The 25,134-nt window shown below is 48.7% G+C and overlaps 1 protein-coding gene and 2 long non-coding RNA genes across 3 annotated transcripts in view; 1 reads left to right on the plus strand and 2 right to left on the minus strand.

The window, feature by feature from the left end:
- The window catches only part of E2F3 (E2F transcription factor 3), a 59,609-nt gene extending 38,996 nt beyond the window's left edge, over positions 1 to 20,613 (minus strand). Inside the window, exon 1 of the mRNA XM_081827614.1 lies at positions 20,143 to 20,613. Within this exon, the coding sequence (XP_081683740.1) occupies positions 20,143 to 20,535 (393 nt within the window). The 5' untranslated portion in view covers positions 20,536 to 20,613. The remainder of the gene's footprint in view (positions 1 to 20,142) is intronic.
- Positions 8,571 to 20,119, minus strand: LOC145722923 (uncharacterized). Its single transcript, XR_014147484.1, has 2 exons — positions 18,919 to 20,119; positions 8,571 to 13,658 (listed from the first exon to the last, which is right to left on the minus strand). It is a non-coding gene; the product is annotated as an uncharacterized LOC145722923 (long non-coding RNA).
- On the plus strand, positions 20,389 to 22,056 carry LOC145722921 (uncharacterized). Its single transcript, XR_014147482.1, has 2 exons — positions 20,389 to 20,499; positions 20,606 to 22,056. It is a non-coding gene; the product is annotated as an uncharacterized LOC145722921 (long non-coding RNA).
- Positions 22,057 to 25,134: the final 3,078 nt, after the last annotated feature.

Raw genomic sequence — 25,134 nt, forward strand, 5'->3', positions numbered from 1 at the left:
ATATCAGCACAGGGGAGCTACAGTTACAGTGGACAGATCATTTGTCAAGAATGGAAAAATCCAGGATGCCAGGGCGGTTGTATGGGGCGGCGGCGGGGAGGAAGAAGTGAAAATCCGTTTTGAAGGCAAGGAGGAGAATGACCGCTAACTGAGCGGGCAGAGTTGAAGCTTAAACCCTGGGAGTGACAGAAAGCCCAGGTCGGTGGAGGCAGAGCCGCGGCATCTCGGGGCTCACCACCAGCGCGACCCCGGAGGGCCCGCCTGTGGCCACGGTCGCCAAGTGACACTCGGAGATTCCAGAGACACGGAGGCTCGGGCAGGCGTCCCAGCCACAAGTGCAGATGAAAGAAAGAGGGCCGCACGGCCTGTGCTAAATAGATAATAAGACGATTACACATTCACCTCTCGATTGCGAGGGAAACCTTGCAGACTTCCACAGAATTAAGACTGCCGTTATGCAGTCAAAAGGAGAATTCTTTGACGAGGTGCCTTTTGTTTTATAAGATCGGGGAATGTGGACTGATTAAACAGATAAATTAACAACGAAGGCACAATGATCTATTTTTATAAAGGCCTATAAGATTTAATAGCGATTCCTCTCTCCTTACTACCAGTGACGGTTGAAGAAGAAAAGGTAAATTAAATGACTTAGGATATGAAAACAAACTTGACCCACCAATTGCCACTTTAATCACACGTACATGAGAAATTCACTAAGCACCTAATCATTTATATTCTGGAGTAGTGTTTCAGCACAGCTAGTCTGTTAGATATTTTAAATTATAATTTCAGATGGACTCATTGTCACAGGCCTCTGGGTCCGTTTTACACACAGAATCAATATACTCCTACTAATAAATAAGATTACTTTCCTAAGGCTCCCAGTGGGCGCTCAGCTGGACTTCTGTGTAGGAGGCAGTTCCAAAGTTCTCCAAAGAAAATTACTTCCCTGATGGTCACCCTTAAGAACGGGAGGCACCCGAGAGAAATCGAATCAAGGGGCAACCGCCTGCAAAGAAGGCTCAGCCTGGCAGGAAAAAAATGCCCCAGTTTAAATTCTCCTCTCCAGCAATGTGTTTCCAGATCGCCAAGACCTTTCTTTGTTCCTCCCCCAGACCTAACACGTGTTGCCTTTTCTTTGAAAAGGCAGCCCCTCTGGGGGTGTGTGTGCGCTACACGCCAAGGGCCTTTCCCGCCAGAATGCCCTGGAATGTCCGGGGCTGCAGCCTCCTCACAACTCCAGGCCCAAGAAGCATGTACCTAAGCCATTTCCCCCTCCTCTCATTTCTAGGTTACGCTGGGGTCCCGCGGTGACCCACGTCCTGAATGCGAACAAATACCCTGAGCGAGGATGGATTTTTCAACCCTTGCTGCCCCCAGTGTGGGAGTCCTTAGGAGGGCTCTCGTTGGCTCTTCCACCACACACAGTAAACGCTCGGTAAGTACCACCGACTGCCCCGTAGCCCAAGGAGCCACCTAATTACCCATCCCAAAGGCCCTGGAAACACCTCGGGAGGCGGCTCGCCGCGTCTGGCTAGCATCGGGGTTAAACAAGAGGCTGGAAATCACCTGGTGTGGAATCCTGCTTCTACCACCGTCTAGAAGCGTAGCCTGGGACAGGGTGCTGAACCCCTGAACCTCCCTCTGCTCATCTACACATGAGGAAGGGTTGCTCTGTCAGATGCAGTAATACACACAAGATGCTCAGGGCCATGGCTGCTGTACAAAACTGTTCACAAAGGCAGACAATTATCAGACCAATACAGATCCATGTGCGTGTATGTGCACGCGCACACACACACACACACACACTTTTGTAGGATAAATGTGGCATTTGTTTTTTTTTTTTTTTTCCCTAAGTAATCTCTACACCCAGCGTGGGGCTTGAACTCACAACCTCAAGATCAAGAGTCACACGCTCTACCGACTGAGCCAGCCAGGCGCCCCAGAAATGGCGTTTCGAATTCATGAGGAAAGGCTGAGCCGGTCAACAAAGGGCACTAGTATGATTGGCTCTCCGTTTGGGAAAACTATAAAGTTAGGTCTCTAACATACACAAACAGAAACACACACACACGGGCGCCTGGGTGGCTCAGTCAGTTAAGCGACTGCCTTCGGCTCAGGTCATGATCCTGGAGTCCCGGGATCGAGTCCCGCATCGGGCTCCCTGCTCGGCGGGGAGCCTGCTTCTCCCTCTGACCCTCCCCCCTCTCATGTGCTCTCTGTCTCTCTCATTCTCTCTGTCTCAAATAAATAAATAAAATCTTTGAAAAAAAAAAAAAAAGAAACACACACACACACACACGCCCCCTTCCAAGGAGGTTGAAGATCAAAATAACACAATTATGACGTCGGGAGAAGAAAATACAGAATATTGTTATAATTTAGGGATTAGGAAAGACTTTCCCAAAACAAGCCACCACACTCATAAACTGTTGAGATTATAGTTTTATATGTTTAAAAAAAATGAGCAGAACTTTGGTAGAGAGAAATATTTCACTGGTAAAATTAATAGGAAAATGACAAAAAGGGAAAAATAGTTACCACACACACAGGTGCACACACCAGAGAAAGTCCAATATCCGCATCTCATTAAAAAGTCCAAAAATTCAAAAAGAAAGTTATAAATAGCCTTGTAAACAAAAAAATGGTAGAGGATTCCAAGAAGCAACTCACAGAAATACAAATCGGGTCAGGGATGCTTCAGTTTCCATCTGTAAAATGAGGACAATAATCATAGCAAATTCACAGGGTGCTGAAGTTGAAATCAGTAATTTCCAGTCCTGGGCCACAATCCTGGCACATAAATACACTGCATAAACAGTGGTAGTGGAGGTGGTGGTGAACGAGTATTCATTAAGAAAACACACAAAATAAAAATCAGAGATCACGAGCAAAACAGCAGAAAGACTAATGTTACCCAATATTGGAAACAGTACAGGAAAACAGGCAGCCTCTACACCTCCCTGGAGGAGACACACACACGTACAAAAACACACGCACGAGGACAGTGAGAACCAGAAATAACAGAAACCACGACCACACGGGAAGCGCTCACTGCATTCATCCATATGATGGACTGCAGCACAGCAATGACTTAAGGGTGAACCCCGGCGTGGAAATGTGTCTATGGTCTTGCTAAGCAAAGACTGCAAGCCACAATTTGTACCTTTGTATAAAATATATATTTGCAAATGAACAAAAAAGGGAAAGGCCAAGCTGTTATTGTGGTTACGTCTAGGAAGGGAAGCAGGACGAGGTGGGAGGACAGGGTATTTAAAGTTTTACTCCATTGACTGTCTTTGATTTCTTTAAATAAGCAAGCATGTACTAAAAACACGCTTCCTCTTTAAAAAAAAAAAAAAAAAGGGCAACATAGTCAGGGTTTCAGAGAGGTCATGGGTGGACACCTGAGTAAATGACAGGGTCCCTTACGTTCCTTCAGCAGCCAGCACGGGCCCCACCTTGGCAGGTGGGCTCCAGAGAGGAGCTATGAAAGCTGGATACTAATAGGATCATTCAACTTGAACCTGACGCCGCTAATAACCTCCTGATCGGGGATGCAAGGCAACAGCAAGGTCAGCGACCGGCGGTTTGATGTCCCAGGGTCAACGAGCAAGTTCACACGCTAGTTTATCAGTCTTCAGAAGTCTGATTTACACAAAGAAGTTTCCCAGGGCAAGAGATCCAAGTTCCTAATCCTGCCAAGTGGGGGCCTACACAGCAGGAGACCTTCCTGACCTAAAAAGGGCAGCCAACAAGCTGGCCATTTCAACACCTTCATTCTTGTATTACAGCAAAAGGTAGAGCAAGACCCAAAAGAGCTCACCACTCGGCAACCTGGAACTGTCAAATGTGACAACGTATGCCTGGATCTGTTTAAAAGATATTTATAAAACTCAACTACAGTAGATGGCACGGCTAACTTCTTTTACTCCCCAAGGCAGGACGGGAGGACCACACCCTGAACCTGGTTTTGGGAAGATGGCAGCGGCTGAGTCATGCTAGACCTTCAGAAGTGGCCGGCGTTTAAGGGCCACACCTTGGCCACCCTCAAGACACCGAGCCGCAAACGTCGCAAGTCATGGGCTTCAGAAAAGCTGATGCTCACACTCTCGAGCAAAGCAGGAAGCAAGAAATGAGTACTGCCTGCTGTGTTTTCTCAACCTCTGTAATACCATCGGCCGCAAATGGCAAGCTTAAAACTGTCTCTGTCACCAGAAGTTGGTTTGGCTGAAGGTGGGCAGAAAGGGGGCGGGGCTGCCCACCGAATGGCTAGAGAGACATTTTTTTAGAAAGAGAACCACCAAGACAAACCTGGGCCATAACCAAGCCACATGATCCTTCACATGCGTTTTCAAGACAGCCTGTTCTCAAAAGAAAGCACCGTTCCATCCCAAACCCTCCTTTTAACATGGGTAGCAGTCGATTAGCGTTTATAAACTGAAGAGAGGTTACTTAAGAAGTCGCCCCCGGTTTGGGCTGGTGCAGAAGAATTTCTGCCACCCTGATTAGGGTCTTTTTTTTTTTCCACCCCTCTTAATGAAGGAAAAAAAATGAGGTTAACATCTTTTTTATTTTCTAGTTCCTAAGTTTAATTTTATATATATGTAAGTTTTAACTGATCAGAATTTCTGATTCCATGATTTTGATTATAACTTATATGATGGTGATTCATACCCACTCAAACTGTGGGTAGTCAAAAGCTTTTCGCAAGGAGGAGCGTGCGATCTGTTTAATGCCTTTACTGGGGATGGGGCAGGAACTGCAGACAGTAAACGAGTGCCCGGCCACTCTGTGCCCAGCTCCAGGCTGGATGCTTTCCCGTGGTCTCTCATTTCATCTGCTCCTCACAATATCTTTAAATACCCAAACTACCAGACATGGAAGGAGAGCAACCATTTCATTTCCAGATAAGTCCTGTACATCTGGCTGGCAATTTGGTTATAAAGATTTTTAATGGTGCTAGATAAGAGGACCATTAAGAGGGAAGGAATTAAAAGGAGGAAAATATTTGTCAGGCAAACATGTCAACAGTCTCTGGGGAAAAGGGAGGGAAGCAGTTTCCCTGTTTTGCCGGATAACGAAAAGCCCAAAGAAGGCTAAGAATTTCTGTTACTGAGTTCTGGGCTGCAGCGGGCAGGATCCTCCCGGAGCCTCTGGTTTCAGGGAGGGATGCCAGGCCCAGGGAGAGATCAAGGGGTACTGCCAATTTCGAACCGTCTTGATACACCCAAGACTATGGTTTGTAAGCTTTGCTGCTAGGAGACTTGCACTTACGTGAGCAACACTGTAACACAAGGGAGGCCTTAGCATTCCCCAGCCCTTTCTTGCTGAGAGCTGTCTTTTCTCTAGCAGTGCCTTTCAAACTTGGTGCACCAGGATGATGGGCGGGGGAGGGGGTGCAGTTGAACCCTACACTGTTGCTTCCCACCCCAGAGCTTCTGCCTCAGTAGGTCTCAGGTGTGACCGCAAAGTCTGCATTTCTAACATGCTCCCAAGTGCTTCTGCTGGCCTGAGACCACACACCCCAGAACCACTGTTCTTTAAAAAAAAAAAGGGCGCCTGGGTGGCTCAGTTGGTTAAGCGACTGCCTTCGGCTCAGGTCATGATCCTGGAGTCCCGGGATCAAGTCCCGCATCGGGCTCCCTGTTTGGCAGGGAGTCTGCTTCTCCCTCTGACCCTCCTCCCTCTCATGCTCTCTGTCTCTCATTCTCTGTCTCTTTCAAATAAATAAATAAAATCTTTAAAAAAAACAAAAAAAACCCCACCAGGCTCCATCAAAGATGGGAACAGGGTATTTATGATGTGGCAAAATCTTTTATCAATTCTGACAATCTGAGCCACACAAAGGCAGGGGATTTTGTCTGTTGCTGTACGCCCAGCGCCTAGAAGAGGGGCTGACGCACAGCACGTGCCCCATACACCCCTACCAGGGAAGTCAAGTGAATCGGTACGCTCCATGGTGGAGACCGGCCCATACGGGTTAGGAGTGAGCCAGGGAAAGTGGTCGTATATGCACCAGCTACAAAGCGAATGGCTGCTAACAGTTTTGGGGTTTGTTTGTTTGTTTCATGGTCACAACAGAATACATTTTTAAATATTTCACAACCAGCTCTCCAGGAAAAAAAAAAAAAGCCCTAATTCGTGGCGTGTGCCAGGTTCCCTGGTGTACATCCTTCCACCATGGTCAACTACGAGCTATCCACGTGGCATCACTGGATGCAGAGTTGGGGCGGGATGAGCACTGTCGGCTCTCCTGAGCAGGTGGAGGCTCTCCACACCTCCGGGGGTACAGTTAAATGTTGTGCAGAGCCCACGCCACGGGCGCCCAGTTGACCTCTTCGTGGCATGTTCGTGTCTTTCTTGTCCGGCAGCCCAATACTACTTTAGAATGCAAAGTAGTTGATATGCATATTCTTGCTAAAGCATCTAATTCTGAAAACTCGAAACTCAGATTTTCCGTGTTTCGGTGAGCAAGTTTGAATGGAAGGGGGGCTATAGTATTCTTTTTTATTAGAAGGGGAAATTGTGTCACTTCAAGGAGATGTAGAGCTGACATTTCTGTCATCTGCTTCTGCAGGTACCACAGTTAATATTGTCCTTGCAAAATATAATAAACATGACGTTAAAAAAAAAACAAAACACCAGGCTCTTCTTCTCATTTACAAATGTAATCTAGTCTTCAACAATGTATAAATTTCCTGGTTGGCTGATGTATTTCAAAATGTCTGGACTGCACAATTACTATTTATGATGAAAAATGTACATTATGCATTTTTTCTTATTAAGTATTTGATGCAAATTAATATTTCCCAGTTGACATTGATTTACTTCTGCTAGTTTAATAACACATTAACAGATGTTTCTTAAATCTCTACAGACGCCAATTCTTTTTAAAAAGATTTTTACCTTTCTAACTTCTTTTTTGATATGCACATTTAAGATTATTTTCTTCTGAGCATTTATTTTTATTTATTTATTTTTTTAGAGAGGAGGGAGAGGGAGAGGCAGAGAATCCCAAGCAGACTCCGCGCTGAGCACGGAGCCCAACGCGGAGCTCCATCTCATGAGCCGGAGATCAAGACCTGAGCCGAAACCAAGAGTTAGACGCCTCACCAACTGAGCCACCTAGGCGCCCCGTTATCTTTATTTTTAATTGAAGTATAGTTGACGCATATGATGTTAGTCTCAGGTGTCCAGCACAGTGATTCAACAATTATCTGCGCTAGGAAATGCTCATCACCAATAAGTGTAGTTACCGTCACCATCACCCTATGAAGTTATTACAGTATTACTGGACTATTCCCCATGCTGTACTTTTTACCCTTGTGACTAACTTATTTTATAACTGCAAGTTTGCACCTCTCAATCCGCTTCACCCTGTTTGCTAAGCTGGTTTGCGCTGGAAGGGAAGCTTCTACTTAACGACGAAGGTACCACCACGGACACCCATATAGACAATGACGGCAAACACTCCCGAGTTGAGCACGTGGCCGGCCCTGGAGCCAGCACTTGACACACATTATGGCATTCGACGTTCACAACAGCCCTGTGATGTAGGAACCCCAATTCAAGTGAGGGAGATGGGGCTGGGAGGGGAAATCATGTGCCCAAATCGTCAGAAGTATGGCATATGGTTGCACGGGGATCAACAGCCACGCTGAGCAGGAGGTCCTGAGCAGGTCTGTCTTAATGACCCAGGTCAGTAAATGATAAATGCAAAACTTCCTCGGCCTTCGCTGAGCTGCAGACTTTGATCCTTTCTTCTCCAAGTTATGGGGAGGCTTTGAGTGGCCGATTCACAGCACGCCCACCCAGACACGGGCCAGGGCTTCGGCAGGCTAGGCAGAGCATGTTTTCTCTGTATCATCGACCAAGTGTGGGAGCATGGCTCTGGGGTTCCACAGGAGGGTAGGCATGCCGAAATTAAAATCAAGCTATGAGAAATCATGCTTTGAAAATCTCTACCATATTTTAGAGTGTCAACAGACACTTTATATTGAAGATGCATCTATGGGATTCCCTGTTTCTGCCCTTCCTTCAAGCTCTAGTACAGCGGTTCTCAATGGGGTGGGGGTTGACTTTGCCCCCAGGAAACACTGGCAATGTCCAGAGACCACGCTGCTGTTGTACTCGGAGGGGGTACTGGCACCGAGTGGAGGCAGTCTCTGCCCAAAACGTCAGTGGTGCCTGAAATCCTTCTCCATTTTCAAATGCCCTCAAGCTTTCTGTCCTCTTCCCCAAGTTTGGATGCCTAAGAAACTCTATCGATACCATCTTACGGCCTTCACTGTCTTTTATCTTGTCTTAATGACTGAAGAACATGTTCCATCTTGCCTTTCTCCTGATGAGGGCAAGAGCGTCTTGGTCGCCTTTGAAGGCCTCAGAACACTGGGAACTGCATTCTGCACAAAGTGGGCGTGCGATAAGTATCTGTCCAACACTCTGCTTTCCCTGGAGGGGGTAAAAATACTGAGAATTCAGACTCACCAACACTCAAGAGTTTCTACTGTGGAGGGGGAGGAGGGGTGCGCACTAAATCAGGAACACACATTTCCTATAAACGCTATCTCATTTAATCCTTCGAACCACTGAAGGAGACAGGAAATACTATTTTAGGTACCTTCAGCTCATACGTCTCATTTGTAAAAGGTCACATGGTGGTAAGTGACAGAGCCTGTTTCTGAGGCCAGATCTCTGAGCCCTGTGCTCCTTCAGTGACCCACCGCCCCGACACCGGGGCTCAGAGCCCCACATCCTAGAGTCCCAGATTTAGGGTGTTGGAGATGCTAATGGGGAAAACAGCAACATGAAAGGTTGGAAACTTTACATGATTAGTGTGATCGTCCAGTTTTGCCACCCAATACAGCCACAAAATCGGTCAGTTCGTGGAGTGCTGGAAATGGGCTTAAGTACAAGTTACATATTTAAAAATTAATTATAAAGATACTTAAGAGTTTACATGAGTCTTTCCTCCAGAGGAGTACTCAACGACTCATTTTTAAATGCTAATGTGCTAGAGCTTAAGAAAGTTCAAGATTTTTTTTTTTTAATCAGCAAAATCAGAGCGCCTAGGAAATTACGGTCCAAAGAGCCATCTTAGTTCAAGATGTAATTATGTGACCTTTCTTTATGCGCAGCACTCCCTAGCTGGCTCTCGCCTTCGAGGGGTTGCAAACTGTGGGCTTTCTCAAAGCAGCCAGGAGCTAGGCCTGGACCTGGTAAAGCACATAATAAATAACATCTGATGGCTCATCTCAGTGAGCCCTGACAGTATTGATCCCCCAAATCAACCTGATGGATCTGTCTCGTTTTCATATTACATGGGGAGAAGTGAAAACAATGAAAGGTTTTCTTGTGGCCCCACATTAATTTTCGTCCTTTTTTTTTTTTTTAAGTTAGGGAGACCAGTTCTTGGCTCGCCATTGTTCTTCAAGAGGCCCACTGAGACCTCTGTGCTGAGGCCACATTTCCAGTGCGTGGCCCTAGCCTCTTAGGAAGCTGGATGGCCTGTGGTGTCACTCACAACCAACTCCTACCAAATAACCATTCACTCCCCACAGCGTACACAATGATGGAGGACATCCTTGGCCTCATCCATCCCGACAGTCCCAGGAGTGAAACATAGGGGCAGTCTAAAGTCCTTTTAGTTCTTTTCTCAGCCTTTCCCTCACTTCCGTCCTGCCTTTTCACATGGTCACTGTTGCTATCCTGCTTCCAGACTCATGAGATCTATGGTGCCCATACCCTGAATGGTGGGACCCAGCTCCCTTCCCAGGGAAATTTCCTGGCTTTGAGTTCACTTGGTAACCTGTTCCAGGCAGGCCTAGACCCAACAGAATGAAAAGCCTTCCTACTACAGGGTCAAGTAAATCCTCTGAGGGCATGATGTCCAGCATGTCATACGATATGGTATGTTCCCAGCCTGTGTGGGTACCCGGCATGCGGCAATCATACCCCCTTGGACCTCCCGAGCCGAGGTTCTCAGTGCTTTGGGAGCCCCTTCTTGTTTTGCTCACTTTGAGCTTTGGGTAACCCATCTTCAGATGGTCTGCCTTAGCAATGACCTGGACATATGGGTGTTGGAGCCACAGGGGCGGGCTTGGGGTCCAGCGCACCTGGCCCAGGTTTCTGGGGTCTGCTGGGCTAGTCCCTCTGGGCTGAGGAAGGAGCTGAGATGAGCCTAACACTAGTGCACGGGTTCTGCAGGCAGCTTCCGCCCTCGCCTGGCCGTTCCAGCTTCCAGAACCTTTGCCTGTGCTCAACTCCTTCCATCCACCGGTGTTTGTCACACATCCCAGAAGATCAGAAGATCTTGGTATTTCTCTCTAATTGAAGAGGGTAGAGGGACAAGTGCTACAGGCAATTCTTACTATCAGGGAAGCTTGGAAAAACACCGGGTGATTCCTTTTTGACAGGCATCTTGAGTTTCTACTATATAATGAATACCATGTCGGAGACCGCAGAGGATAAAAGCCAGGAATGAGTGGAGACTTTGTAGCCAGGCCCTTCGGGTTCCATTTCTGCGGCCCCACTCATCAGTGGGGACCAGAGCCAGCCCCTTAACCCCTCACTGTTTCTCCCTGTGCAGAACAAGCATGATGATAATACCCACTTCATAGGTTGTTATGTGGATAATGTGCTAATGTGCGTAAAGCACTTAGTTTAGCACCCTTCACACACTCGGGCACTCAATAAACATTAGCTATTATTATCCCATAGACCAGAGACTGCTGAGTGGCAGCCCTTAAGCCAAATCTGTCCTAGAGACCTATTTTGTTTGGCCTGCACATTTTCCTATTTAATCGAGCCAACAGTTTAAAACTGGTAGATTCTGGCATTTTAAGAAGGTTGAAGACATGGCAACACGCAGGGCCTGCCCTCCCCTCTGGCAGACATTGCCTAGGGCTGGGTCCCATGGCCCCCCTTTGATAGCAAGCATAGCCCCCCACATCACTTAGGATTAACTCCCTGCCTGACCGTCGTAGGAAGGCCAAGCCCTATTCTAGACCAATTCTACCAACATATCCAATGTTAGGTTCTGTTATTCCCCCGTATTGACTTGTCCAACTGGTCTCTCCTTGTGTAACCTATATTCCTCTCCCTACCTTTTGCCTCATGATGCTTCCCCAGGCATGAACAATCTCCTCAATCCTCCTTCTCCATCTAGCTCCATGGTTCCAACTGTGAATGCACAGCAAAATCATCTGGGACACTTTGAAAAAAAGAAAAAAATTCCCATGTCTGGATGCCACCCTCAAGGATTCTAATTAATCCGGGTGGGGCCCGAGTTTCTGGTATGTTTTTGGAAGTGCCCAGATGATTCAAATGTGCACCCTCGTGTGCTCCGAGACCGATGATCCCGAGAGCTCCCCTCTCTCCTGGCCCAGCCAACACCTCTTGTCGGCACCGCACCACTGAGGACTAGATGAGTCTTGTTTTCCTCCTGACTCCTGTTTAGTCTTGCTCGCGAAATCACCTTGTATTTAAAGCCTGTCTCCCCAAACAGACTGTAAACTTGAGAGTGGGCGGGTCACACCTCCGACTTCTCCATCCCTGACAGACCGACCAGGGTGCTAAGCACACCGGAGACGTTGAACGAAAACGCCTCTCAAGTATCTGGGTCTTACAGTGTAGAAGGCTCTGTGCGCAGTACGTGGTGAAGCCACCCTGGACGGGTTTCCTGGAGCCTGCAGGAACGCCAGTGATGAGGCAGCGAGGAGGCGGACTCGGGGCCAGTGGGAATGAGGGCAGCCAGAGAAGCGACGTGGAGTGGGAGGAGAGGGAACCCACGAGCAAATGAAGGCACCAGAAGGAACCCTGCAGCCATCTGAAGCGCTGTGCCCGGCCAGCAGCCGAGCCGGGAGGACCTCGAATGCCGCGGAAAAGGTTGTTAATTAATTTGGTAAGTCACAAGAGCGGCCAGGGAAGGCTGTAATCCTGGCATCCTTCTAGAAGCCAGGCAGAGGGAGAGGTGAGCGGTGAAGGGGACAGGGAGGCCCGGAGGCAGGTTCTCTGACTCTGGAGATCAGCGCAGCCCTCTCCTCCCACCCCCTCCATGGACGGGGGCCTCTGCGCTGGCTGGGTCCCGGGGTGCTCAGACACCCCGATTCCGGCCATTCAGTCTTAAGCCACGGTTTACTGTGCAGAAGTGCAATCACGCTAACAGTGCAACTTTATTAACGCGTTTAATCGCAGAAATAAAGACTTTCCTCACGACGCGATTACTACTGCTAGGACTATTATAATAAGAAGCTTATTCTTCTGTTCCTTCTCCCAAGTCAGTGCACGGCTTATCAAGAGACACAGACCCTAATGACCAGGTCAGGAGAAAATGGCTCCGTGCGTCACTCCTCCTCCCCGCCACCACCTTTTGTGGAGGTGTAACTGGGTTTAAGTGAGGGCCGAGCTAGTTAAGAAAACAGGCCACAAAGGACAGCCCAAGAGATGGCCCTGGAAGGGGAGCCCGGTCCTGCCAGGTATCTGCTGAACACTCTCACGACCCCTCCCCCGTGCCAGGCCTTGCCTACCCACTTTACAAATAGGAACTCCTGCAATCTTCCTAACCCCCCTGGGGGTGCGGGGGTTAGGTACTGTGATCTTCCCATTCTACCGGTTAGAAACTGAGACGCAGAGGTTCAGCATGCTAAGTCCCAAGTCACATGGCTGGTGCGCATTGCCAGAGTAAGAACCCAGGTGCCCTGGCTCTGGACTCCACCATCTGACCCTCATACCCAGCTGCCCTTCCCTTGTCGCCTGAATTCAAGGTGAGGGTGCCGTTTGGCACACAAGCCTTCCTCTCTCCTAAGGCCTGCCGGACCCAGCGGGACTCAAAGGGGATGGGGCTTGGGGCCCACAGGGCTACAGCTCTGGTTTTCTAGCTCTAGAACCTCAGAGCATCAGAAATGGCAGTGGGCAAAGGAGGGGGTGAGCTCTCGAGCTCTCGGGGCTCTGAGCTTCCTTCCCGTGACCCCAGGGTCCAGAGCCACAACCACTGGGGTCATGAAAACTGGAGCATGCCGGAGGAGCCAAAAGGCTCTCCGGGGTAGCCAGGCATGAGCTGGCCGGGAGGACCAAGGGCATTCGGCTTCTCGCTGCCTGGAAGATGGACTCCGTTTACCAAAATATCTTCTGGAACACGAGTTTCACTGATAACCACAACTGCGGTCTTCACGCTCCTGAGCGCTCCCTGGCCGAGAGGCCGGCGCTTCGCACAGCCCCTTGCGGGTCTGTGGGTGACACACAAGCCATAGATTCGAGCCCCTAACGACTGGATGAACTACAGCCACCTCAGATTAGGTTTCACTTTTAGGCTCCAGGGCTTGAAGTGATTCTATTTTTAAGCTTCCTCAGTTCCACCAGTAAAAGTTGACATTTTAATGAAATGCGTTCTGGGTTTTAGGGGCTGGTGACTTCCTCTGAAAGTGTTAACTGACCAGCCACTTGGTTAAATCAGAAGTCTCTCCTGCGGGAAGAGCCACTCGGCCAGTGTGACCGGGCAAGGACCTCTGAAAACCTGTCCAGTAACTCCAGACGTGGATGGCCCCGGACAAAACTTCCAGCACAGGAGCTATTTGGTGCCCCTGCCCTGAAGAAAGTTTCAAAAGTCCACTTAGGTTCTCTTCTCTATAGGTTTCCTCTTTTAATAAAAGCACCTGAAATGTCATATACACAGAGAACAAGCTTGTAAGTAACAAAGCTTTAAAAACACTGCCACGTTTTTATAAGTCAGTCATTCTTCCCATTTTGAAAAATTCCCTTTCATTGAACATCTAAAGTCACTCACTTATTCTGAATATTTGACAATGAGTTGTTACTCCAAGACCAACTGTTCAAAGGATACTTCCATACGTGCACATGTCAAAAAAATAAAAAGTCACCCCTCCTGAAGGCCATCTAAAACGGACTCTATACATCCGATTTTTCCCATACAGGGCACCTGAGACATAGTTAACTTTTTCTTGGTGATTGAGGCTTCCTCTAAGAATTCAGGTCTCTAATTTCAGTCCTGGCTTTGTCATGAGCTAGCCTGTGACCTTGGGCGAGTAACTGAACTCCACTGGGGCTGAATTTCTTCACCTGCAAAACGAAGGGATCGGGTCAGAGGATAACTGTTGCTTCACGGCTGTCAACGTTAGGAGTCGAACGAAGACCACAGGAATCATCGATTGTTGCTCGTGCTAACCGAAAGCGTTCTTCTTAGGGACTGTTGAGTTATAAGAATATTGCCTGGACCCTACAGATAGCCCCACCAGTTGGGCCAAAGTCACTTATAGTTGACCCTTGAACAACACAGGTTTGAAGTACATGGGTCCACTTCTATGGGGTTTTATTTATTTTTTGTAGTACTAGAAGTGTACTTTCTCTTCCTTGTGACCTTCTTAATAACACTTTCTTTCCTCAGGCTTACTTTATTATAACACTGTATGTAATACACAGGCAAAATCTGTGATAACTGTGTTATCAGGAAAAGTTCAAGAGTAGGCTACTGGTAGTTAAGTTTTTGGGGGAGTGAAAAGCTATATTCAGATTTTTGATTGTGTGTGCATGCTGTTCAAGGGTTACCTGTACTTCTCTTCATCTCTTCCCTATTCCACCAGCTGTTCATTCTCCCTATCAGCCTCCAGTGGACATAAACTGCTTTGGTTGACAAATCTAAGTAATGGTCTGCTTTGCTCAGGTTCTCTCCAGCAAAGCAAAGTGCATGGGCTTTGTGATACCATCTGGCACCCAGTGGGCTTTATCTCTTCTTGCTCAAAGTGATACTCAACCATGGCCACAAGACTGACTCCCCAGTTAAGGTCCGGGGAAGACTAAGAATGCATTCTTGTAACTTGTACATTCTTTGAGTTCTAAAGACACCCTGCTTTATGGGGGTGGGGGGAGTGTTTGAAGCAAAAATGACAACAGAAAATAAACCAATTTCCTTCTGACTGGAGCAAATGTTACGTGCGTTACCCCTCTATAGGAACCCCCTTCCTGGGTTTCCTGTCCTCACCTCAGTTGTTGCTTTTCTAAGCCTTCTGTTGTATAACTTTTCTTTGCGTAAGATACATTTTCCAAGTCACTCTGTGAAGCCAAAGAGTGGATCAGAGTAGGAGGAAGGAGATACCATTAGTGGTTTCCTATATTTACTGCTTTCCCAGTTTATCTTCCCTTCTTAGTCCCATGAAAAATGATTAGTAGAAAAAAAATGCTTCTTAGCAATTGTAAATACAGTCCCTAAAACACTATTTTTAAGCTGCTAACAAGCATGAAAATATGCATTAAACCACATGCTTATTAGTACCTCGAAGAATTCAGGAAAGTTCCCCTCTCTAAAAACCAAATTGAAACACAGAATGTGGTAAGAACTGAAATCTACTTCTGTGCCTTGCACTCTTTGGAGTGGGTTTCATGGGCACCGAGGCAGGACTCCATATCCTGAGCACAGGCCAATTGTTGGCTCTCTCTCATCCTCGGTTTCACAACGTTAGTAAGAAAGGAGGTGGTTACAAAGGAATGGGAGCCAGTGAGCCTGGCAGAGTGGCTGTAAACTGGACAAATGGAAGACAGGGAAATCCTGTGAAATCAGAAAACTAAGGATGGATATCTGAAGCTTTGCCAAATGGGTCCCAGTCCTGTGGAAAGGGGGTTGAAGGTGTGGGTGGTATATCTTTGGGAAGGCAATCAAGACAGAAGAGGTTTGGTTTTGTTTTTCACGTAGGCTCCTAGCCCGGCCCAGCGTGGAGCCCAATACGGGGCTTGAACTCATGACCCTGAGATCAAGACCTGAGCTGAGATCAAGAGTGGGACGCTTAACCAACTGAACCTCCCAGGAGCCCCAAGACAGAAGAGTTAAAAGAAGACTACTGCATGAGATCTCCGAGAAACGAGAATAAAAGCAACTCCCCGCCTCCCCTCCCCCCGCCAGCCTTTAAATCTCCAGGTGCTGCTGTTTATTCAGGCCTAAGCTCTGAGTATTATTTTCTGTTTTCAAGTTAGCTTTACACCGCACAACATTAATCTCAGAATCTACTCTTCCAAGCATTACACAAGGTGATGACTTATAGGAAAAAGAAAAAAAAAAAAAATCCTTTCCTGTGCGCGAGCTTGGGTTCCTCCGCTCACAGTGCCACATTTAAGGGTGCTTTGTTTGAGGGGATGATTAGAGTGGCGCCCTGGGTACTGACTACAGAGGAGCTATTTGTACCGCCCGAGTCTGGGCACTGCATTATATTAAAACTTCCATTTTGGGGTATGTAGTGACTAAAAATTCTCTCCTAGTTTAAACTTGGCATCAACCATATATCTCAGCAGAAGCAAGATTATTGAGTATAGAACCACAGGAACCCGGCGTTTTTCTTTTATACACGCACAGGAAACAACAGACCCAGCCATAGCATCTAGGGCTCCTCCATTCTCACACCGAAATTTCGAGCACTGGGGGTTCTTTCCCAAAGTATAATCAGGAGGCTGCTGTGACTGGATTAAATTAAATCAGATGTGAAAGGCCACTGTCTCTTGCGTTAATAGATCCCAAATTTTCTAGAAGGAGAATGAAATACATTTCACCTTTTTTAGAAGAGGCAGAAAATGATGAAGCCCTTTCTGCTTCAGAAAATAGCACTTCTGGGCCTCTACAGCTCTTGCATTTCCAATAGTCCACCAGCTGAAAATGAATTTACCTAGAGCATGCCTCTGCCTTACTGACAATTGAGAGCCAGGAAGCACAGATGCCACCCCAAAGGGAGCAGGTCCATGGAGTCACGGGAGAGGTACAGCCCAGGCGGAAAAGTGAGGATGAGCTGATCTAAATTTATCACCACTCAGGGCACAAGATCATGTACAGGCAGTTCGACACCAATCTCTATATAGTCCTGTCCTACTGACATGTCCCTATTTCACCCATTGCTGGAAGAGCCATGTTCTGTGGATTAAAAAACCCAAATTAATTCGGTATCATTAATTACATATCACCTTAGAAAACTTTTAACCCTTTTACTCTCATATGTAAACAAAGCAGTGTGCACAAAGTCTTAACACTATTTCCCTAAGTTATAAAAGAAATAACATTTCTGAATGTTAATTTTGTTGGATATCTACTATTTGCCTGGCACTGTGTGAAGAGTTTTACGTGCATTATCATATTGAACCCTTAAAAATTAAGAGAACCTTAACCTTAACCTTGCTATTGTTCCCATTTTACAGAAGAGGAAAGCTTTTGAGAAATTATTTGCCTAAGATCATAAAACTTGTAAATAACAGCAGCAATATAGCTACTAAGATAGTACTCATATATTTTCTCCCATTAAAAAAAGGTTGAGGATCTGTTCCTGTAAAAAGTTGTTAGATGTTCCTGAGAATTGGAACCACGTGGGTCTGCAAATCTGGCCACCAGAACAGAGTTCTCAACCTCTTCTTGGACACAAAGTGTTTAAATGGTTACTCTGCTCAGCCAATCACTCAGCTATCCCCAAGCCATCTTCTGCCTTAGGGGAAGAAGATGAACAAAATTTCAAGACTTAAATAAAAGTTTAATATAATTTTGATAAGAAAATCAAACTTTATCTTCAATGCTCATGATTTTGGAATAATTTCATGGAAAGAAAGATAAAGTTTTGACATAACTTGGAAGACAGGGTAATTTTTATAAACACAATGAATTACATGTAAGTTTGGCTGGGCAGTTTTGGAGGCTCGACAAGCAGCCTAAGATTCCAAAAAAACCCCAGCAATCTGGTGGTCTCATAATTTCCCATTATCAAAACTACTCTCCCATAAATCTGAATCCAATCCAAGAATTATGTCAATAGCTGGTTGTTTCAGATTAGGTTTCTGATATAGTAAGAGAACTATGTAAGGTGCCAATATGCTTAAAAAATATTCTAAACATGTTCAGGTCAGATGAAGTTAACAGTATTTAATGCTAAAAGCAGGGAATATTCTTGTGCCTGAGATCCAGCATCCTGGATACAGTATGTGTAAGTAGGTACTGTACTCTATCTCCCCCCTGCTGGCAGACCCTTGTCACTAAAAACGATGAGCTGCTTTGAGACGATATGAGACTGTATCACACATCCTCAGCAAGTATCTCCGGGGCTGGAAAGCAGTTAAGATCCAACCATGAGAGAAATTGGAAAGAGTAAGGGAATAAAAAAATTTTCATTATTCCAAAACCCATCTCATTTCCCAAAGTGCTGCGTAGGTGCCGACTTTCTTAAAGAGCCCTGCAAAATCTTGCTTCTCCAAAAAATACACCCATTTGGAACGGAGACAAGGTGAGGTCAACGACTGGTATTATCAACAACCATAGCTGACTCGGGTTCGTTTCTAATCTCGTGGGGGCCAACCCTCACCACGAGGGTGAAAACAGGAGGCATGGAGGAAGGGAATGAAGGAGAGAAAAGGAGAAAGGGGAGAGACCTCCGGGCCACACTTCTTTCTAGTATCGCCAAAAAGAGAAGCCGCATACTGACCTAAATCATCTCTCAAAGGCGCTTTATAAATTACAGGGACAAAGGGAGGGGGTGGCGGGTGGCCTGGGAATCCTACAGACACCCTACCCTCTGACCCGCCCCCCTCCCCCTCCAGCACAAGGGAAGGAAGACAGAAAACAGAGCTTCAACTCGGCCATTGGCGAGAAACCCCCCCTCCGCTTTCCGATCGCCCATCCATCGGCCCCCTAGAAAAAAAAGACACGTAAACACCGTACCCACCCCCTGGGGCGGACACTCCCGGCCCGAGGTTCCTAGAACCCGAGGCCGGGGCATTTACTTAGTTAGATTTTTCTTGCTTACTCATTTCCCTCAAGCACCCAACCCCCCGTTCCCACTCCAAAACCCCGCTCAACCGCCTACCCCCACGGCTTCAGCCCCCAACAGAATCCGGTGCCCCCGCGGCGGCGGCAGCCCCCGAGCCGTCCCGGTCACTAACCTGCTGCTGTAAGGGCATTTCCGAAACCAGCCTGGCTCCGGGGGAGGTGGGGGGGGGCGGCTGGAGAGGGGGCCCGGAGGGCCGAACAGACCGGCGGCGCCGGGCGAGGGCGGGCGCCCGTGGAGGGGAGGGGGGTTAGGGAGAGCAGAGGGAGGGTGGCCGTGCCGGGGGCGGGTGCGAGGGCGCCGGGACCGTCCCAGGCCAGGGAGCCGGCGAGCAGGAGGAAGTGGGTGCCCCCCTCTCCCCCTCCAGCGCCCCCTCCCGCCGCCGCCTCCTCCCCAGTCACAGGCGCGTCCTCCGCGCACGTGTGCGAAACGTCACCGGCGGGTCCCGGGGAGAGGGACAGACCCAGGCGGCGGGACGGGAACACGGCTGCCCCCGCCCTCCGTCGCCGGGGGGCGGGGAGGGGGACAGGGCGGGGAAGGAAGGGGCAAGGGGAGAGGCGGGTCAAGGGCAGGCCCGGGGCCGGGCGAGAAAGGCCCGGGCGCTCGGGCCACGCGGGCGCCGCGGCTACCGCCGCCGGGATGCGCCCAGGCCGGGGCGCCTGCCCGCGAGTCCCTCACCCCCAGACAGCCCACGCCCCAGCTCGCACCCGGCTTCCAGCCCCACCTTCCCCGCCACCTCTCTCCGCCTCCCCCGGCCCCTTTGTTGCCGGGAGTTACAGATCCCAAAATGTGTCAAGCGCGGCATGGCAGAGCCCCTGCGCCCCGAGCACGCCTTAGGGACCCCCGGCAGCCGACGGGCCTCCGAGGCCGGCGAGGGGCGATCACCCCAACAGCCCCCCCGGTTTCCAGCCCCCAGAGTCCCCCACTCCCCAGTTCACTACTCCCTCCCCCACCCCCTTCTCCATCCGGGGCGTGACCCCTTCCTACGCCCGAGAAAGAGGAAGCTTCGAGTTGAAGGGGAGGGGAGGGTGGGGGTAGGGAAAAGTGCAGGAAAAGAAGGGGGGGGCCGCGAAAAGTTTCGGAGTGTTTGAAGTGGTCCGCGCCAAGGCAAGCCCCCCTGCCCCGCGCGCCTGGCGGAGCCCCCCGACCCTCCGGGCGCAGGGGGGTGAGGGGGAGTGCACAAGTCTAACAATAAAGCCCGGTTGGAGGGGCAGCCGCCGAGGCCCACGACGCTCGGCCCCGCGCTGTCCCGGGGCGGCCCACAGCGCGCCCACCACCCCGCGCGGTGCGAGCCCACCTCCCGCCCGGGCTGGGGACGGTGGGAACGGGAGGGCATTACCGGAGGGCCGCCGCCGCCGCCGCTGCCGCCGCGTCCCAGCGCTGGTGGCTGCTGCAGCAGCCCGGCTCTGCTGGAGGGTCCGTGCGGCGTGGTGTAGAGGAGGCTGCCGGCGGTCTGCTCCGCGCCGGGGGCACTGGGGAGGAGGGGGCCGGCGGCGACGGCGCCGCTTTGGAGGGAGGAGGAACAGGAGGTGGTGGAAGTGTTCGTGGTGAGGATCTGGATGTACGCGCCCGGGGCTGCAGCGGCGGCGGCGGCGGCGGCGGGGAAGCCGGGGCTGGCTAGCAGTGCCCTTTTGTCCATGGAGGCTGCAGCGGCGGCGGCGACAGCCGCCCCCTCCCCACCCCCGGCGGTCACCAGGTACTGCTCCAGGGCGGGCTGGATCCCCTTTCTCATCTCTCGCTCCTGCTCTTTTTATTGCTATGGTATTTTAATGTATTGTTTTCAATTTCTTTATTATTTGCAGTCGGAGTTTCCAAGTCTCTCCTCCTTCTCTCCTCCCCGCCCGGCGCTTCCGAGCCCCTTCTCTCTCTTTTCTTATTATTTTTCCGCACCGCACGGGCCCCGGGGGCCAAAAATAATCGGGGCTCTGGAGAGAGGAGGGTCCCGGCCGCACGGATATCGGGCCCCGAGGGGGGATGGAGGCGTCGGGGGCGGCCGATGCAACGGATTGCGAGGCGGCGGCGGCAGCCCGGGTGCTGCGGCCGGCAGCTGAAAAATGGCTCCAGGAAGCTGCTGCTGACAATGAATGAAGGGATACGGTTTACGCGCCAAGGTCCTCCCGCGAAACTCAGATTTCCCGCCGGCTTTTCAAACCATATTTGCATATCCCCGCCCTTCAACCCGCCGAGGACCGTTCCCACAGCCCATTGGGCCTCTGCCTCCTTACTTAAGTCCCAATCGTGGCGCAGGGCCGCGACTTGCTGGTTTCCATTGGCTACCGTGCATCATGGTTACCGGGGCGACAGGGCCTCTATTTGCATAGGCCTCCTTGATTGGCTGAGGGAGAGCAGGGTTCTTAGGAGGTGGGGCAAAGCCTTTCCTTCTCTCCCACGGAAAACCACGCCTTGTCCAAGCTCCGCCCGGTCCCCGCCCGCACGCCGGGCGGGGGCTGCTGACCTGGGCAGGCGCTCAGCGCCCCGCGGACTCAGTGTCGATCTAGTCTGGAGCGCAAGTTTCGCTTTTAGAAATTGTCAAGGTGACCAAGGGGACACTTGCGGGAATTCACTTTCCTTTGGCCAGTCAGTGTAATAGATGTACACGAGCTGGAGATTCTCCCACATGTGCTCCAAAGGCAAGCTGGACCATGCGGACGATGCCTGGCAGGTGGGAACTGAGCCCTTTAAATCGTGGGTTTCTCTTTTCCTGAAATCCAACCAATGCCGCGGCGAGAGCTGATCCCGAGGCCCAGGCTGATAGACAGAAGCATGTGGGCAGACGGGATCGTGGGGGCAGAAGGTTCGACTGACGTGATTGCGGGCACCACTTTAGTTAGCATTCCAGATCATTCCTGGTAGGTTCATTATTAGCCTGGATGGGGTTTAAGTAAAAATGAACTCTGGAACGTTTGGGGTGAAAGCTCACCACGAGTATTGGCAGCGGACACCCCCCCCCCCCCCCCACTGGCCAGAAGCACCCAGGGCAGTTAATCAGGGCTAACTTAGGACTGATCTGCGGGTTTCTAATCCGCCAAACAGTAATCCGAAGAAGTACACGCTTCCCACGATGACGTCTTGCTCCCAGCAAACGCTGCACGCCCAGGCACCAGCGCTTTACAGTCTCGGTTTCCTACCAAGTTCTCCGGCGGAAAGCAAACGCGACGATCCAGACTCATTCCAAAACATTTTAAACGACTTTTTTTTTTTTCAGTAAACCAGAAATTGTCACCAGAAGTCTATTAAATTATTGTCAAATGGACTTCTGTATTGATGCAACTCTGTTCATGGGTATTAAAAAAATTGATTGCTTCTGTGAGACTGAACAGGAAAAGGAATGTGGGGAAAGGTGTACGTGGTCAGTCGTCATTTACAATTCCGGTCACCGAGAATTGTACAAAATAGCCGCTAAGCGGGTGTTCATAGGGTGATGAGGATTGCGATTCTTCATGCCCTGCTGCAAAACTTTGTTATTATTGTTATTAATAATGATTTCCAAAAAATTCCTAACTCAGTATTATGAAAGGCCTGGCCAGATCTGTCAGTTGAGGCTCGGACTCCCTAATACTTCAGTCCTGTTAACCTAGTGTGAAACAGGACGAGCTAAAAGTACTGTTAAACCTGGCACCAGGCTCAGGAATGTTTTGGTCTTATATGCAAGCTGGGTGGGGACGCATGGCCTAGTCCCCAAACACTCTATCATAAAACTGACACTCTCTTTAGGGCAGATTAGGTGGTATTCGGAGGGCATCAATTCTTGTTGGACTAGAGGCATACTGTATAAGCAGTTTCCTTGATCTTGTTCCATCGATGCTACTTTCCACCGTGGGTCACTACTGAGAACCCTCCTACCGTTAACTCTTTGGATATTACCACCCTTAGAACATCACGGGCAGCATGGTTTTGGTGGTGACAGTGAGGGTTGTGCCCGAGTCGTGAGAGACCTGCATTTTTAAGATTAGAGACAAGCCCAGGATTTGGAACTGTGTACAAAATCCCGGCTAGATCTCCCCGCGAGTGATTTACATTAAGATGAATATGACAGTCACATACTTATTCTACTTTAGCCAAGTTATATTTTCAATGTAGGGTATTTGGTAGAAAACAAATGTTTTGACATTTTATGTCTTGTGACAGAAAATAAGATGCTAAAATTTGAGGTAGGCTATTGATTTGTGGAGAGGCAGCATGTTCTAGTAGAAAGATAATGGGTTTTGGAGCCACTTGCTAGTTATATAACTTTAATCTTTAAAAGCCTGCTTTCTCATACGTTCAGTGGGAAGTCATATTGCAATGCCCATATTACAAGGTCATGATGAAAAGGGGCAATAATAAATGTAAAGTGCCGGGCATATAGCATAGCAGGTGCTTAATAAGTGGTAGCTATTTATGATTCTATTTATTCGTGTGATTGTGCTTTGTAGCTCTGTGTAGTCCAATCTGACTCCCAGCCTCAAATCTTCCCAACTGCCCGTGGATGTCCACTTGCTATGGCAGCTTAGCTTTGTCCCAGAGTAGGAACACAGTGATGTCCTGGTTAGTAGGGATTCTAGAAAACTGACTCAGAAGTGCAGGGTAATAAAGTCCTCACTCCTGCTCATCCCACTCCCATCTAATCTGTTAGTGGCTCCTGGCTGGTTCCTGACTCCGAGCCTTCCTGTCCTTCCCTTGAAGGTTAGACTGATCTAGCCCTAGAGCCAGATTGCTCTTGCCAATCACCACCCCCTTTCTCTTGCTGTGACAGTGGCCCAGGCAGCTAGTTGTTACAAAATGGGCCTGTATAGTTAGTTTGAGTGGTGGCCCCTCAAAAAAACATGTCCTTATCCTTATCCCTAGAACCTATAGTGTGGACTTTTGTGGAAAAAGGATCTTTGCAGATGTAATTAAGTCGAGGATCTCAAGACGAGATCCTTCTGAATTACCTAGATGAGCCCTAAATCCAATGAAAAATATCCTTATAAGAGACACCCGAGGAAAGACACAGAGGAGATGCTTCGTTGAAGATGCAGGCAGGGGTTGGAGTGAGCAGCTGAAAGTCAAGAAATGCCAACAGCCACCAGAAGCCAGAAGAGGCACGGAGTAGAATCTTCCATAAAGCCTCTGGAGGGAGCAGAGCCCTGCCAACACCTAGATTTAGGACTTCTGGCCTCTAGACCTGTGATAGAATAAATTCCTGTTGTTTTGAGCTACCCAGTTTGCGGTAATTTATTGTGGCAGCCCTGGGGGACTAATTCAGTCTGCTGGCCTGCCTACCTGAATCTCAAACCTCTTCGCTGCTACCTTGTTTTGTGCTGTTGCCAAGAGACCATTCCTTGCTGGATGCCAATGACACTGATTGTCAGCCCGGGCTAGAGCCCCTGTTGAAGACTTTTCAAAGCATGACTTGTTGCAGACTTACCTAAGGAGTTCGTAAAAATGCAGATTCCTGAGCTCTCCCCAGTCCTAACAAGCCGGAATCCTTTGAGGCGGGACCCAAGCATCTTATTTAACAAGTCCCTGCAGGTTAATTTCTTCAAGCACTAAAGACTGAGAGCCAGAGTCAGCTGTATGACTTTGGACTTCTTCGCATTATTTCCTATTCTAGCTCCAGCTGGAGTTGCCCCTTCTGTGCCTAAATGCCTCGATGTGTGTTTCTCATCCTCCTGCCCCTTCTCATCCTGCCAGGTAACATAACAAGCTCGGAATTCCTATTTACTCATGTACACACACACACACACACACACACACACACATGTACTATATATATATGTATATATATGTATATATATGTATATACATATATATAAAGCTGGATATTGTAATCTTCTCTAAAAGTCTTCATTTTCAATTTCAAAATAAAATTTTGCCAACATCCATCAGACCAATATAAATAATTCCTAAGAAACAGTACTCTTAAGCAGTTTTGTGGCAATTCAATATTAAATCTTCAGATAGAGAAATCGTAGGCTCAGGACCCTAAAGAAACTGTTCATAAGCCCAAAAAGTCTTTGGAACAGCGAAAAGTTTAAATTGTGCCTCTAATTCCAGTTCAGCCAAATCCAGTTGGCACATTGGATTTAGAGTATATAGCTTTAAAATGTGAGGGTCTGGAGAAGACTAGTTTAAGAATTCAAGGCTTTTGTAGTGCAATTCAGTTAGTTGCCCACATCGAAATAACATTCTCTGTTTTATCTTCCTGGTTAGGAAGAGCATGTCCTTAAGCTATTACCACATCACACACTAATAATGAAATTTCTAGGTGCTTATCCTAGAAAATTGACCATTGTAGTTATTATAGATTGTGGTTTAGATACCCAAGTAGAGTTTCTTGTCTTCAGCTCTTTGTCCAGGAAGGTACTGT

The sequence above is a fragment of the Leptonychotes weddellii genome, chromosome 8, assembly GCF_054177405.1.
Source record: "Leptonychotes weddellii isolate Sample4059 chromosome 8, ASM5417740v2, whole genome shotgun sequence".
NCBI lineage: Eukaryota > Metazoa > Chordata > Mammalia > Carnivora > Phocidae > Leptonychotes > Leptonychotes weddellii.